General features: G+C 46.6%; 5 protein-coding genes across 9 annotated transcripts in view; 2 read left to right on the top strand and 3 right to left on the bottom strand.

Annotated features, from left to right (window-relative positions):
- Window positions 1-5862, top strand: part of LOC109092727 (nuclear export mediator factor Nemf) — a 14192-nt gene extending 8330 nt beyond the window's left edge. Inside the window, exons 18-32 of the mRNA XM_042773429.1 lie at window positions 61-173; window positions 241-298; window positions 501-559; window positions 801-921; window positions 1016-1259; window positions 1336-1378; window positions 1454-1503; window positions 1986-2121; window positions 2202-2279; window positions 2406-2591; window positions 2685-2717; window positions 4738-4844; window positions 4965-5008; window positions 5087-5166; window positions 5252-5862. Of these exons, the coding sequence (XP_042629363.1) occupies window positions 61-173; window positions 241-298; window positions 501-559; window positions 801-921; window positions 1016-1259; window positions 1336-1378; window positions 1454-1503; window positions 1986-2121; window positions 2202-2279; window positions 2406-2591; window positions 2685-2717; window positions 4738-4844; window positions 4965-5008; window positions 5087-5166; window positions 5252-5329 (1430 nt within the window). The 3' untranslated portion in view covers window positions 5330-5862. The remainder of the gene's footprint in view (window positions 1-60; window positions 174-240; window positions 299-500; window positions 560-800; window positions 922-1015; window positions 1260-1335; window positions 1379-1453; window positions 1504-1985; window positions 2122-2201; window positions 2280-2405; window positions 2592-2684; window positions 2718-4737; window positions 4845-4964; window positions 5009-5086; window positions 5167-5251) is intronic.
- klhdc2 (kelch domain containing 2) lies at window positions 5519-9406 on the bottom strand. Of its 3 annotated transcripts, none has more exons than XM_019106974.2 (14): window positions 9388-9406; window positions 8278-8464; window positions 8076-8161; window positions 7886-8003; window positions 7693-7805; window positions 7528-7609; window positions 7371-7454; window positions 7210-7290; window positions 7039-7097; window positions 6844-6953; window positions 6695-6767; window positions 6532-6619; window positions 6232-6284; window positions 5519-6153 (listed from the first exon to the last, which is right to left on the bottom strand). In XM_019106974.2, the coding sequence occupies exons 2-14, from the start codon at window positions 8458-8460 to the stop codon at window positions 6042-6044; spliced, it is 1242 nt and encodes a 413-aa protein (XP_018962519.1). In that variant the 5' UTR covers window positions 8461-8464; window positions 9388-9406; the 3' UTR covers window positions 5519-6041. The 3 variants fall into 3 exon arrangements, with proteins under 3 accessions (XP_018962519.1, XP_018962516.1, XP_018962517.1); XM_019106971.2 differs by lacking the exon at window positions 9388-9406 and adding an exon at window positions 8813-8955; XM_019106972.2 differs by lacking the exon at window positions 9388-9406 and adding an exon at window positions 8935-8950.
- On the top strand, window positions 8967-11661 carry lrr1 (leucine rich repeat protein 1). Of its 2 annotated transcripts, XM_019106970.2 has the most exons (6): window positions 9079-9102; window positions 9245-9322; window positions 9451-9654; window positions 9747-9845; window positions 10448-11175; window positions 11254-11661. In XM_019106970.2, exons 3-6 carry the CDS (start codon window positions 9472-9474, stop codon window positions 11507-11509), a joined length of 1266 nt encoding a protein of 421 aa, XP_018962515.1. In that variant the 5' UTR covers window positions 9079-9102; window positions 9245-9322; window positions 9451-9471; the 3' UTR covers window positions 11510-11661. The 2 variants fall into 2 exon arrangements, with proteins under 2 accessions (XP_018962514.1, XP_018962515.1); XM_019106969.2 differs by lacking the exon at window positions 9245-9322 and having other exon boundaries at window positions 8967-9102.
- A 42-nt stretch (window positions 11662-11703) lies between these two features.
- dnaaf2 (dynein axonemal assembly factor 2) lies at window positions 11704-13880 on the bottom strand. The gene is made up of 2 exons (XM_019106968.2): window positions 12425-13880; window positions 11704-12257 (listed from the first exon to the last, which is right to left on the bottom strand). The coding sequence occupies exons 1-2, from the start codon at window positions 13727-13729 to the stop codon at window positions 11856-11858; spliced, it is 1707 nt and encodes a 568-aa protein (XP_018962513.1). The 5' UTR covers window positions 13730-13880; the 3' UTR covers window positions 11704-11855.
- Window positions 13881-14149: 269 nt separating this feature from the next.
- LOC109092726 (kelch domain-containing protein 1) overlaps window positions 14150-15000 on the bottom strand; it is a 3308-nt gene continuing 2457 nt past the window's right edge. For both annotated transcript variants that reach the window (XM_042773439.1, XM_042773437.1), the window contains exons 9-13: window positions 14884-14993; window positions 14733-14805; window positions 14566-14650; window positions 14422-14474; window positions 14150-14358 (exon numbers count right to left, since the gene is read on the bottom strand). In XM_042773439.1, the coding sequence (XP_042629373.1) occupies window positions 14220-14358; window positions 14422-14474; window positions 14566-14650; window positions 14733-14805; window positions 14884-14993 (460 nt within the window). In that variant the 3' untranslated portion in view covers window positions 14150-14219. The remainder of the gene's footprint in view (window positions 14359-14421; window positions 14475-14565; window positions 14651-14732; window positions 14806-14883; window positions 14994-15000) is intronic.

Below are 15000 nucleotides of genomic sequence, written 5' to 3' on the forward strand. Positions count from 1 at the left end.
ATGTCTGTCAGATTCAGACACCCAGCAGGATCTGTGACTGAGTGTGCTTCTGTTTCTCAGGCGAGGCTGTTCCTCCGCGGACGCTCACCGAGGCCGGGACGATGGCCGTGTGCTACAGCGCGGCGTGGGACGCTAAAGTGATCACCAGCGCGTGGTGGGTTCACCATCATCAGGTGAGCGGCGGCACACACAGAAGCAGGTGTCCTGAGTTCAGACGCTCATGTGCTTGATTTCACACAGGTGTCCAAAACCGCGCCGACGGGAGAGTATCTGACCACAGGAAGCTTCATGATCAGAGGTGAATATTACTGTGCAGCGTTCGCCCATGAGTTCAGTGTCATTACATGGACAGAGAGATATTTATATATATATATTATATTCTGTTAAATGAAGAGATCTTTCCTGTGTCTGAATCTCACTTCCAACACTAAAGTTGCTTCATATCTTGTTTAAAAGTTTGCAAAATGAAACAATTTATGTTTTGTATCACTTTTCCGCAGGGAAGAAAAACTTTCTGCCCCCTTCATATCTGATCATGGGCTTTGGGTTTCTGTTTAAGGTAAAGACGTCACCGACATGAAACGATGACATCACATCACATGACGCATTAAAGGGGTTCTGTTACGCTCTTTTACAAAGTCTTGGTTTTGTTTTGGGGATGTACTAGAACAGGCTCTCATACTAGGTTCTTCGAAAAACACATTATTTTTCACATATTTTTTCCATTATTACAACACCTCTCTCTCACTCGTACATGTCACACCTTCAGTTTTCCAGTCTCTCTGCATCTGTGATTGTAGGTCGACGATCAGAGTGTTTTTAGGCATCGTGGAGAGAGGAAGACGAAGACGCTGGAGGAGGAGGAGGAGGACGTGACCTCCAGCACTGCAGATCTCCTGGAGGAAGGAGAAGAACTCTTAGGTGTCGGCACACTCACAAACATCATCATCATCATCATCATCAGTGTCCAGCCTTCTGTCAGTGTTCTGACGGTCTGTGTTTGGTTGTGTCTCAGATGAGGACAGTGAGAACGAGGGCGAGGAGAGGCGGGAGTCCAGCGGGACGCCAGATGAGATGACCACATCTGAGACAAACATCAGAGACGAGGACGAGGCAGAAGACGAGGAGCAAAGGTGCAGCATGACGGACGAACAGCCGGCCGAGGAAGAGAACGCAGCAGAAGGAGACGAGGAAGATCAGAGCGCTGAGATCAGCTTTCCAGACACCAGCATCTCACTGTCTCACCTGCAGCCCAACAGGTGACGCTCGCTCAGACGTTCTGCTGCTGTGTGAAAACCTGCGGTGTTTTGAGTCAGTCTGTGTCTCTCTCCACAGGACTCTTCAGAGCGACGCTTTCAAACAGGACGATTCACGTCAGGTGAGTTACAGACGGTGAGATCACGTGACACTGCCTCGAGTCAAACGATGATTAACAGATGCGTCTGTGCTGCAGGTGAACACAGAGACTCAAGGCAAGAAGCACCTGACGGCCAAACAGCGCAGGTGAGACACTAGAGACGCACGTTTCTTTTTTACAATACAGACCGAGTCAAAGCGGCTTCACAGAAATACACAGAACAATAACAGAATCAATGATGCAAACTTCATCAGCTATGAGAGAAAGTCACATTCATCTGTAAAACTGCCTAAAGAGACAATGGTGTCATCATTTATCTCAATGTTTAATTCAATTATTAATTTAATCCTTTAATATCCGCCTTCAAAAATGTGTAAACCACCAAAGAAAAGTTAATAGTGCTGTTTCAATAACAAGTTAATTAACTATGAACCAAACTCATTTGAGCTGTAAAGCAGCTCCACAGAAGACAATAGAGTCATCATTCAGATCCGTTCAGTGTTTATTCTAATCTAATAGTGCAGTCAAAGCTATAATATTACTGGATATTAAGAGTCTTGAAGCCAGTCTTGAGCAAAGACATCAGTTAGATCAGCTTAACTAGTTAATCGCCCATCGCTGTCATCAGGGACATGAAGAAGAAGCAGAAACAGGAGAACACGGATGATCCGGAGGAATCCGACTCCAAACCGCCGGAAGCTCCGAGCGTGACACAGGCGTGCAGCAACGGAGCGGCCAATCAGCCGCTGAAGAGAGGACAGAAGGTTACACACCACTTCACGTGTAACATACAGTCACGTGTTCCTGCTGTGTCACATGATGATGCTCTGACTGTTTTTCCCAGAACAAACTGAAGAAGATGAAGGACAAATACAAAGACCAGGATGAAGAGGACAGAGAGATCATGATGAAGTTACTGGGGGTAAGTGTCTCCTGAGATCCAGTACATGAACATTTCACATTTAAACATGAGTTTACAAGACCAACAGTGAATGCAGTGTTACCCATGAGCACTTGTGCATCTGTCATTCACACACACTGAAAACAGTCCGCAGGATCCAGTAAAGAGGAAAAAGCAAAGAAGGGCAAGAAAGGAAAAATGAAAGAAGCGGCAGTAAAGAAACCTCAACCTCATCAGAAAGAAGTCGTGAAGCCCAAAGCCGAGATCACCAGCCAGAAGAACGAAGATGCTGAAGCTGCTGAAGATCCTGCAGGAGGAGATCCAGACGTCAAGGTCGCAGCACTGATTCATGACCTGTAATATCTGACAGATCAAATACTGTACGTGTGTGATCTGTGAATGAAGAGTCGTGATTGTGTGTTGCAGGAGACGGAGGACGTGGACAATCCTGCTGCTGAGGTGAGTGAAGCCAGAAAACAAACAGGAAGAGGACTTTAAACTTCCTGCAGCCGCCGTGAATCATGTGTGTCTTCATCTGAAAGCTCTCAGCCGTCTGAGAAGAAGAGAAGCATCAGTGTGACATGCTCTGAACACAATGAACACTTGTTTCACCTTCATCTTAATTCTCTAGCTGAGCTAGTTGGGTGGTTAAAAACTACAAACAGTAGTTGTGATATTATTCCATCAAGATTAGTTAAGAACATTTTTGATATTATTGGTCCCAGTATACTGACTTTAATTAACAGAAGCTTCAAAACAGCAGTAGTTCCAGTGGATTTTAAGCATGCTATTGTACAGCCCCTTTTGAAAAACCTCATTTGGATCCAAATGTTTTATCTAATTACAGGCCTATTTCTAAATTTCCATTTTTATCTAAAATTCTAGAAAAAGACACATTAAACCAATTGCAGACCTTTCTAGTTCACAATGAGATCTTTGAGAAATTTCAGTCCGGGTTTAAATCAAGTCATTGTACAGAAACGCCCTTGTTGAAAGTTTTAAATTATATTTTTAATTCGATTGATTCAGGCAGCTCAGTGGTTTTAGTTTTACTAGATCTCAGTGCAGTATTTGATACCATTGATCACAATATTCTTGCCTCTCATCTAGAAAAGATGGTGGGAACTTGAGTGGTTCAAATCCTTTCTTTTTAGTAGGAAGTTTTCAGTCCATTTTGGTCAACATTACTCTAAAACAGCCCCATTGTCTAGTGGAGTTCCACAAGGATCCGTCCTCGGCCCAGTCTTGTTTTCATCACGTGTTGCCCTTAGGTTCTACAGTTTTTTAATAAGCATGAAGTATCTTTTCATTGATACACAGATGACACTCAGGGGAAGTCGTGGCCTAATGTTTAGAGTGTTGGACTTGCAATCCAAGGGTTGTGAGTTCGAGTCTCGAGCCGGCAGGAATTGTAGGTGGGGGGGGGGGGGGGTGCATGTACAGTTCTCTCTCCACCTTCAACACCACGACTGAGGTGCCCTTGAGCAAGGCACCGAACCCCCAACTGCTCCCCGGGCGCCGCAGCATAAATGATACACACTGCATCACGGTGTTCACGGTGTGTGTGTGTTCACTGCTGTGTGTGTGCACTTTGGATGGGTTAAAAGCAGAGCACGAATTCTGAGTATGGGTCACCATACTTGGCTGTATGTCACGTCACTGTTTTTCACTTTATATCTACCTTGTGCAGAAACAGGATAAAAGCTCTTTTTAGAGTCAATATTGAGTTGTTTACATAAAGTTAAATCTTGGATGCCACAAAATGATCTGAATTTGAAAGCAAAACTGAAATAATCTGGTTTGGGGCTCCTGACACCCCAAAATCTTTTGAATTGTGCAATTTATCTCCCTTCTGTAAATCTATGGTGAAGAACCTTGGTGTCCAATTTGAAAGTTCTTTAAAAATTTGTGAGTATTAGCCAAGTATTGTTAAATCGTCTTCAACTGGTTCAAAATGCGGCTGCTAGGCTTTTAACAGGTACTCGTGAAAAACAGCATGGAACACTGATTTTAGCGTCACTTCAGTGGTTGCCAGTGCAGTACAGAATTGATTTTAAACTACTGATTGTTGTATATAAAGCATTGCATATTTTGGCCCCACAATATTTAGTGGCTCTCCTTCGTATACACAAACCAGCCAGGTCTCTCAGATCACATGATCCTAGTCATTCCAAGCACTAGACTGAAGCGGAGCGATGACTGGGGATTTGATTAGCAGCTCCGAAGCGCTCTACATCTCAGACTGGCTCCGTCATTTCGTTTTAAACGAAAATTGAAAGTGCATTTACTTGAATTAGCAAGAGGCTTTTATTTTATAACGTTTGTTGCTGTTGGTCATTGTTTGTCTGAAAGTTAATATTGTGTCATTTTTATCAAGAGATTGTAGATTGGTCAATGTTACGTTGTTTTAATTGTGCTTTTTAATTAAATAAACACAATCACCAATGACTTATTAATGATTTCATTGTTTTCATTTCAGGATGGTGAAAACATTCTGGACTCGTTGACCGGTCTGCCTCATCTGGACGACGTGTTGATGTTCGCGGTGCCGGTTTGTGCTCCTTACATGGCGCTCTCCAACTACAAGTAAGTTCTCAAGAAGCATTGAACAGATCAGCACAAGAACTAAAGATATCATCACCTCTCAGAGCAGAAGCATAGAATAAAAACCAGCGATTCACTCTCAACTATCTGTCTTGACTCCAGGTACAAAGTGAAATTAACTCCAGGCACTCAGAAAAAGGGGAAAGGTAAAGATCATCTTTATGTAGGACTTCAATGCTACAAATCCGTATGTAAATAATACTAAGTGTGATCTGTGACCACAGCGGCCCGCACCGCCGTGCTGAGCTTCATGCGCGGGAAAGACACCAGCGCTCGAGAGAAGGATTTATTCAGGAGCATAAAGGTATTTGAAGCCGATGTTTCATGAATCTGAGCGTTGATCTGATCGTGTGTGTGGCGTCAGCTCACGAAATGCTGCTGTTTTACAGGACACTGATCTGTCCAGAAACATGCCTGGTAAAGTCAAGGTTTCTGCACCAAACCTGTTAGCAGCAAAGAAGAAGTGAAGCTCTGGATTCTGGATGATTTCTTCTGAGAGCACATCCCACAATGCTTTCGGTCGCCTTCTGGAAGACTGAATATTTACGTCATATTGTATACCAGAGAAGCTTCAAATTTTTTTCTGCAAGCAAATAATTTTCCCTCATCAACTCATTGCATTTAAAAACAAATAAATAAAAATAACTCTATAAATGTCAATGTTCCACCATTTATTTTCCATGTTGGAAGAAATGATACAAAATTCAGGCTTTTTGTACAAATCTGCATCAGGATTCGAGTTGTGCTGAATCATGAGAATTTGAAATCAGATAATCTTGAAGAGATTCAGTACATCTGTGAAGAGGGCTGACACACCGATATCTTTCAGTTCTTTGCCCAACAGCTGATTCTGTACAGAAAGTGCTGACTGTTTAATTACAGTTAGGAAATTGTTACAAACTGTAACACTCTGGTGACAGAAAAAAGACCATTGACCAGTGTTTGACGTTTTTAATGCAGATGTGATATTAATAAATGTAGCTGAAACAGCTGAAATCAATCAGGCATCATATGTGTTCTGTCCAGTGGAATAAAGCGTTTTTCTGCTACACTCTTAAATGACACTGACTTTCCCAATCCGTATGAGATGAGACACTAACCCATCATACAAGTCTCTCGTTTGTTTCCACACAGATCCTCTTGTTCTCGTCTGAATGTGAGCACGTGTGCGATTGTCTTCTAGGAATCTGCCACGGTTCTCTGTTTGAGGCGATGGAGCAGGGCTTTGGGCAGGACGTCCCACATGTGCTCCAGCCGCTTCTGGTGCAGGACAGCCACGTCGAAACACAACCTGGACGCCCACACGACACAACCACACGTCAGAGAGGATCCAAGACAGTTAGTGTGACGCTTGGGTGAAACCACTCACCTGACCAGAGATTTGGGCTGAACAGTGAAAAGCAGTAATTCGTTGCTGTGAGCCTGTGAATACAAGAGGAAGAAAGAACCGTGCTGAGTGGATTCCTGAGAAGACATCCTGACCCACAAATGCAGGGTTTAGATCTGTAAACTGTTCTACCTTATGTGTCCGTCTCAAAACTACAAGTGAGTATTATTCTTAACTACAGAGCATTGGTTTTCTACTCGCTAGCTCTGGCGTTCCTCATTAAGCCATGCATTAGTAGCATTTTGCTAATTATAAGGAAGTAGATATTGATGTTTTGCTCACGGCCTGTTGATGAGAGAGAAGATTATTGGCGCATCCTCCAAACACGAACACCTCCCCATCGGGACCTAAACACGCCGTGTGCCACAGTCTGCAGAAAACACACAGACCTCAGCATCAGTGAGACGCAAACACAGCCGGAGAACGAGACGAGTGTCAGACGCACCTGGGCCGCTCTGTGTGCTCGTGTTTAAACGGTTTCCACTCGTTCTTACTGACGCAGTAAAGCCAGGCATCGCCTGCAAAACAAACACTTCAATGAAGCGCGTGTGTGTTCAGGGACGGGTGACGCTGCGTCACGTCTGCGTCACTCACTCAGGGTCTCTCTGTCGGTAGTGAAGCCGCCGAACAGAAAGATGTGATCCGCTGACACCGGAGTGAAGGAGTGCCACGAGCGGCCGACGGGACCGTGCTGAGGAACGCACCTGAAACAAACACAAGCTTATCCAGCACGTCCCATACAGGAACGTTTCATTCAGGATTCGGCAGCTATAAACACCCTGAACGTACATCTCACTCCATTCCCACGTGTCCATGCTGATGCAGTGCAGATCGTTCAGCCGATGATCCTGTGGTGCAGAAGATTCAGCTTTTGAACACAAAGGGGACTTTCCTCTAATAATGGACAGATGAGTGTAGCACGAGTCATTTAGTGCTCCTCACACACACACACACACACACCATGTAGCGGCCTCCGAAGACGTAACCTCTGTGTCCGATGCTGGCGCAGGCGTGAGCGGCTCGTGGTGACGGAGCGTCTCCCTGTACACACACACACACACAGCGTTTGAACCGGATCACATGACTTCTGCAGCATCATACCTGATTCAGAGGGTTAAGACCTTTGTGATGGGTTGGCTCCACGATGACGTCTCAAGATCAAGAATGTGTATGTGATTGTTCCAGCCTCGTCCTGCGTGGTTCCCCTGAAAAACAGCACATCCCATTTCTCATCACAGCCGTGTCCCTCGAGACTGTTGGTGATGAAGACGGACTCACCATGAATGAATTTTCATCGAGTGCAAACGTTCCTCTGTGACCGGGCTGTGCTATGTAGCCGTAGCCACCGAAATACGCCAGCCTGTGGAAACAGACCACAAACAGCTGGAGCAAAGTCATGGCATCTCGCTAAGATCACCTCTGCTCCGTTTGAGGGCCACGTACTGGTTTCTGTAAACCCAGCAGCCCAGCTTGTCTTTGCAGGTCGGCGCCAGGCCCGTCAGATCGCTCATCTTCTCCCAGCGGAGCACAGACGCTCTCAGCGGCAGACGGTAAACCTGCAGGACACGATGAAGCAAAAAACAACATTTGTAGCTCTCTGAGACTCACAGTGTCTGGCTTTAGGAGAAGGACTCACCAGATTAGTGTTTCCTCGGGCCTGATGGCCGCCGAACAGATAGAGAACGCCGTCCACACACGAGCCGCAGCTGCCCGACATCGAGTTCGGCACGTCGCCCTCCGAGCGCTTCATTCTCCTGCAGAATAAGACACTGTTAGCGGCGTCAAACTCTCATGTGTTCGGCTCATGTGACCGCAGAGCGACTTACCATCGTCCCGTCTCCATGTTGTATATCCAGATCTCATTCTTCGGCAAATACAAGTCCGTGAATTCAGCAGCTTCAGTATCCGCATTCTGATAAAACAAGAGTGAAAATATAAAGCTCTCGTTACACCGTGACCTTCAAAACAGTGCAGATGTCTTCAGTTAGATGTGAGTGTGACAGACCTTAAATATGAATAAATACATACCTTATACCCTCCCCATATGAACATACAGCTGCCGTCGGTGACTGCGATGTGGCCGCTGCGCTCCGCTGGACTCTGTCTGGACACAAACGCCTCCTGCATCCAGTCCTCCTCCTGTCCTGCAGCCCACTCAAACTCATCCTCATCATCCTCATCTTCCATGTTTGGTACAAGATCTTCTTCCATGTCACTAGAATGAGATGTACCTGTTACTCATGAAACATCTATTTAAAGTTCAGCAACACATTCATTCGTCTGCAGGTTGCTTTGCAGATGTCAGCACACACTTATAACAATCCCACAATAACAGGAAGTGCATGTCCGGTGTTTTCCGTGAATTTACAATATAACTGCTCTGCAGAGCTTCATGTGGTCAGTGTATGTTACTCGAATCATCTTCAGCACAGATTAAATGACTGATTTGATGAATAGTCAGCACTGGTGATCAGATCGAGTCACACGCGATCGTGTTGTTTTGGTAGAGCAGCTGATGCGCGCTCACCTCTACAGATTAGAATAATGACAGAAAACTACTCACACGAATGAAAACTAGTAACGCTGTCACTTCTGTGCGTCAAACGAATGAATCATGGAAAGTAGCTTGTCATGAGCTGCGCTGCTTACATGAATTAAAACTCTTTTAATGCAGAAAGGCCTCACCGGAAATATCTTCTGGTAAAGTTACGCCGCCATAGTAGTGAGGTCAGTCAGTCAGTGTTCACTGCGCATGTGCGGCGCGCGGAAGCGCGCGTTACGCAACAGCCTGAACGCGAAACCGTCGTTAAAGAGTGTTGTTTTAAACACGATTTAACCGCGTTATGCTTCCAGGTGAGTGATTTTAATTATTCCGTGTGAGTTTGGTCTAACTAGGGATCTGCTGGTTTGCTAATTAACCGATTCGAACGGAACAACAGAGCAGCGCGAGCGCCTCAGAACTTCGCGTTCGTTTAATATTTTGTATGTTTTTCAGTCAGAGCTTATTTACCAAGCAAATCACGACTAAAGCGTTAGTCTTCGTAACTAGATACCAATCCAGTATTCACACACGGTAAGTTTGTCGTGTTGTCGATGTTTAATGGAGAAATCCATCCTGTTTTATGCAAAACATCCTACCGTATTATGATCGTTAGAGACTAACGTTAACTAACGCTGACTCCGGCCCGGTGTGTTTCACAGGCAGGTGTTGTGTTTGTCAGTATGAGGCTGCAGTGTGATGTGGAGGTCGTTAACCGCGCGTTACCGTCTCTGGGGCTGCGGGGGCACAGCCGGTCCCGCCGCGCGGTTCTGTCCATCGGGAAGCACGCGGACCGGAGCGCGCCGAGCAGCGGTCTGTATCTGCTCATCTGCACCGCCAGAGACCGCAGCGGATCCAAATACAAGGCAGGCTTCCTCTCCGAACCTCTCGTGGCTGCCTCGGCAGATGTCGATCAGCTCCTGAGTCTGAGTGTGTGTGTGTGTGTGTTTCTCTGCAGCTGAAGGAGAACATCGAGAAGTTCTTCACCTGGTTCGTGGAAGAAGGCAAAGCCACGGTTCGGCTGAAGGAGCCTGCGATTGACATCTGTCTGAGTAAAGTAAAGACCTGCTTTCATTTCTGCTGGAGAAGGTTGTTTAAATAAATGCTTCTGCATCATACAGTTCATCCGAAGTGCAGTTATTATAGTGTTTTTGTAGTTTTGAAGCCAGAAATCTGATATTAGGCACCATGGCAGCAGATTTAAGGTAAGGATATCGATTGGCACTTTGAATGAATATGTATTCTCTGACTGTCTGTGACTCAACTACTTTGTAAAATCAGGAGAATCCCATTTAAAGTTTTACATTTCTTTCATTGCTAGAGTGAGCATCTCTACCAGTCTCTAGCTGCAAATAGAATACAGTAATAATCTGGAATGATTCCTGCTTTACTGGAGCCATTTGTTCCATTTTTAGCGTAAGTTTAGGTGATCATATAGTGTCCGTATCAAGTTTAAACTCTGTCTGCTGGTGGACGGTGATCGGCAGTAGCCTGACCTGATTCTCAGACGTTGGGGGAATATCTGCTGGTGTCGCTCTAGTTCCTGCACAGACCTGGTTTTACAGAAATAGATTATTGATGCTATAAAAAAAGCTGAAGATACGAATGTTTTCCATGAAGGTTTGTGCTTGATTTTGTGTGTGTGTGTGTGTCATACAGGCGGACATCAGCAGCTTGAAGAGCTTCCTCTCCGCCGCTCGGCTGGCACACAGAGGAAGTGACACGGACTCGCTCCCCCTGTCGGCCCTCGGCCCGGCCCGCGCCCGCGATGTGGAGAAACCCAAGAAGAAGCTCAGCATTCTGTCGAAGAAGGACTACCCGCTCACGTCCAGCTTCCCGTACTCTCTGGAGCAGCTGCAGGTGTCGTACTGCAGACTGACCCGTGTGGACCTGCGCATGCTGTCACTCAGAGTCCTGCGCCGGCTGGACCTCAGCAACAACCACATCAAGAAGCTGCCCTCCACCATCGGTGACCTGAGCTGCCTCGCAGAGCTGATTCTCCACAACAACCAGCTGGAGAGCTTCGGCGACGGCCTGTGCTCCTCGACCCTGCAGACGTCTCTCCAGCATCTGGACCTGAGTCAGAACCAGCTGAAGGTCCTGCCCGCTCGCTTCTGTCAGCTGCAGCAGCTGGTCAACCTTAAACTGGACGATAACAAACTCCTGCGGCTCCCGTTTCACATCGGCCGGCTCTCCAAGCTGCGCTTCCTGTCCGCCGCTCACAACCAGCTCACCGTACTTCCTGCCAGCTTCAGAAGGCTGTGCCTGGAGAACCTGGACCTGTTTGGTAACCCGTTTACTCAAGCCAATGCTCTGGAGCACACGATCCACCTCACGTTCCCGCTGACGCTACAGGAGCTGGCGTCCCGCGCCGTGGTTGACCTCAGGTGAGGCCCGCTCTGCTGACGCCAGTCTGCTGAGGTCACGCTCTGATTCTAACGTGTTCTTGTCTTGTTCTCTGACAGAATCCCACACGGCCCTCACGTCGTGCCGCTGCACCTGTGTCACGAGCTGGACTTCTCTAAAGCCTGCGACTGCGGCCGGGCCTGTGTGAACTCCTTCATCCAGACGGCCGTCAGCATGAACCTGCACCTCGTGTCTCACACCGTGGTGTTGGTGGATAACATGGGCGGCACCGAGGCTCCGGTGCAGAAGCACTTCTGCTCGCTGCTGTGTTACTGTGAGTTCATGGACGGCTGCGTGCAGCGCGAGCTGAGATGACGACGCGAGGATCACGCTCTCGTGAGGGCGAACACTGTTTGTGTGTTTATTCTCTTTTAGCTCAATGTTTAAGGGACAGTTTGTGCAAAAGACCTTTAAGCTCCAGCATCACAACATGTTTCGTGAAATAAATAAAAGTCATTAAAACAAAAGTTTGAGCTGACAAAGAAATGATTTAATGAATCTGTTTTAAGTAGATTTCTGAACAAAGATTTTTATTTTTCTCTACATTTAAACATTCAACTTGAGTGAATTAAGATGGAAACTAAATAAATGACATTTCATGACTATAAAACCCTAAAAATGTGATATCACGCTATCAGTAAGCTAAGAGAAAAGTGTACATTTAGTCTAAATCAGACCACAGAGAGTTCTGGAAGCACAAGGCGGCCGAGGTCTTGTGACTGCAGATGAAGACGTCTCTGCCGCCGCGCTCGATCTCTCTCAAGAGGACACTGTTAGCAGCCGCTGGTTCCTCCGCTGCGCTCTCGTGGTCTTCTGAGGAGCGTCTCGTCTTCTCGGTGTCCTGAGAAGAGCTCCGATCCTCCTCGTGATTCAGCTGCTGGTTTATCAGTGCATTATCATCTGTCGTCAGCGGCTGGTGTGGAAGTAATGCATTAGCGTCGCTCGCTGTGTTCGACTCGGATGCCTGTGTGTTTTCTGTGTCCAGGGCGCCGCTCACTTCATGGACGTCTTCATCTCGACCGTTTGCCGTCACGCGGGTTTGGATTTCAGATTCGCTGGAAAACTTCCACAGAAAGAGAGTAACAATTACACATTATTATTATCAGTAATAGCTATAGTATATCACATCCACTAAATAAAAAAAGACTCAAACTGATAATCTAGTGAATTCGATGGCTTGATATTGAATGTACATATATGAATGTTTTATATAATAGTTCAGTCACATACTGTATTTGATGAAGAGTCGAGCGTTCCATTGATGTTTGATTGATTGATGTTCGCTCCATCTTCATTGTCCATTTCTACAGAGCCGATGAGATGCTCAGGTGTCTGAGGTTCTGATGCTGGCTCCTGCTGTAATCCGGCTGTATCGCATGCGGAGCGGGTTAAAATACTGCAGTTTAATTCTGTCTCGGGAACCTCCTCGTTTGGTGTGCGAGGGATCCGATCTGCTGCATCATCATCCTCATCGCTGCTCTTCATCTCATCACATCTGATCTGGGGTAAATCTGTGCTCCTGACTGGCTGGACGGGAAGAGTGATCGTCAGCTCTTTCTTCGTTTTGTTGAACTTCGCATCTCCTTTATCTTCATCCACGGGATACGAGAGCGGAAGATCTAGTTTATACGCTGGTTTTTGAGACTCCAGGACGAGCCGTCGCTCCTGCACTCGCACCTCAGCGTCCTGCGCGGATCTCAACAGCGGTAGGGCCACCGTGATGACGATCTCTCTGGGTCGGGCCCCGGGCCCCGAGTCTCTGGAGCACCTGTAGTCCTGCAGATCAATGACTGACCGGTACTTTACGGTGTAATGTGGTTTTGTGGGCTGATTGGATGATGAAGAATCTGGAGGAGCGGCACAGGAAGCTTTGGGTTCTGGTTCTGGTTCTGTGTGGGTCTGGTCCGGATCACTGGTGCTCTGCTGCTGCTCGTGTCCAGGAATCGGCCTGCGGATCACAGCCGCCTGAGGAACACCTTTATACTTCATTTTCAGCTGCTTTATATGACCTTTATCCAGCTTGATGTGGAAGGAGTCCTCGACGCCTCCGACGGCTGTACTGTGGAGGAGCTCCATCAGTCTCTTGTTGGTTTCCGCCGCGTGAAGCGCGTCTGGGTGGAAGATGACGTCGTAAATCACGCACCTGTTTCCGGCGGCGTCTCGGTCCGGTCTGCCCGGGGTCAGACTGAACGGTAAACGCCAGTTGTAGCCCGCTTTCCCGCCTCGGCCTCTGCCCGCCTCGCACGAGGGTTTATCGATCAGCTGATTGGAGCAGATATTGATGAAGCGCTTCTCGCCCGCGCCGCGGGTCTTCAGCACGTGATGAGCTTCAGGGTGAATAAACTGCACGTCCGTGCCTCTGTCCTTCTCCAGCTGTGTGATTTCTTCCTCGTATCTTCTCTTGTTCTCGGGGTTTGAGATCTCGGCCGCGTATTCGTTCAGTAGCTCGCGGAACTTCTCGTCTTTTAGAGCTTCGCCGAGTCGATTTATTTCATCATGTGTCAAATTCATTTCTTCGAGTTTGCTGAAATCCATCGTGAACTGTTAAGTTTCTGATGACCACACTGTATAAGCTCTATTTACCGAAACTAAATGGACTGACACCTCCGTGGAGTAACGACGACTCTGTAACCATAGAAACCTGCTACAGCAACCGAGAGCGCGCACGCTATCGAGACGCTCTTCGCGTGAGCGCGCCGCTCTCATCAGTCCACTATTCTTATTTGAAGCCAATTTAACCATTTAACTAATTCGACTGGTTTCCATATTCCAGGGACACATTCACCCGTCAGTAACCATCAGTTGAATAGAAGGGGAAAGTGAGGCGAGTCGTTCAAGATTGAATTTATATTTATATTGTGCCCAGAAGGAACCACTGCATTAAGTTATAAATACAACTGTTGCAGCACTTACACACAAAACAGTAAAATAAATACCGTTTCAAATGTTCAAATCTTGAATGTAGATCTTTTAATAATATTAAACAAACCCTTTTCACGTGTGCAGTACTTTATTTTAAAACAAATCATTCCACATTCTGGGACTTTCTGCTTGGCCTGAAGAAAATCGTCCTTTTCTGCACAGCGTTTCTCAGTTTTGGTGGTAAACAGAGAATCTGGGACTGAAACATGCTGGCGTGGCTTGCGATGAAGTCTTGGCATAATCTGTGGAAATAAATCTCATTAGTCTGTGGTCCATCAGTTCATGATTTCTGTTCTGATTCTTACCGCATCAGCGGGTACGGCTGAGTCTGGAAGACAAGCGCATCGTTGCAGTGGCCCTGCAAAACAAATCCTCTTCACTGAGCCAGGTTTATAGATTTCGGATGTTTGCTGAATTATACTGTACACCGTGGAGCATACGACACTCACTTTGTCCACTAGAAGGATATAATCATGACTTCCTCCAAACACTATAACATCGGAGTCTCTTCCTTGACAAGCGCTGTGCCAGAGCCTAATAAATCAGAGCCAAAGAGAGCTTGAGGAACCGTGAACTCTTATTCTGTTCATCTCCATTTCTGCATGTTTTCTCCTACCGCGGTTTGTCCTTGTTTTGATGCTCCATCTCTGTCCATCCTTTTGTCTCCAGATTAAATATCCAACCATCACCTGAGAGGAAAGAAATAGGTTTGTAGTTTTACTTTGACTTTGCTGTTATTTAGAGTTGTGTGTTTGTGTGTGTCATACTCATGGGTCTGCAGTCCACACTGAGTCCCCCGAACAGGAAGAGAGACGTATCTGACACGGCTGTTAGCGTGTGCCATGAGCGTCCTAAAGGCGCCGCGGTGGAGGACACGCTAAAAA

This window comes from Cyprinus carpio, chromosome A17 (assembly GCF_018340385.1).
Source record: "Cyprinus carpio isolate SPL01 chromosome A17, ASM1834038v1, whole genome shotgun sequence".
In the NCBI taxonomy this organism is placed as follows: Eukaryota; Metazoa; Chordata; class Actinopteri; order Cypriniformes; family Cyprinidae; genus Cyprinus; species Cyprinus carpio.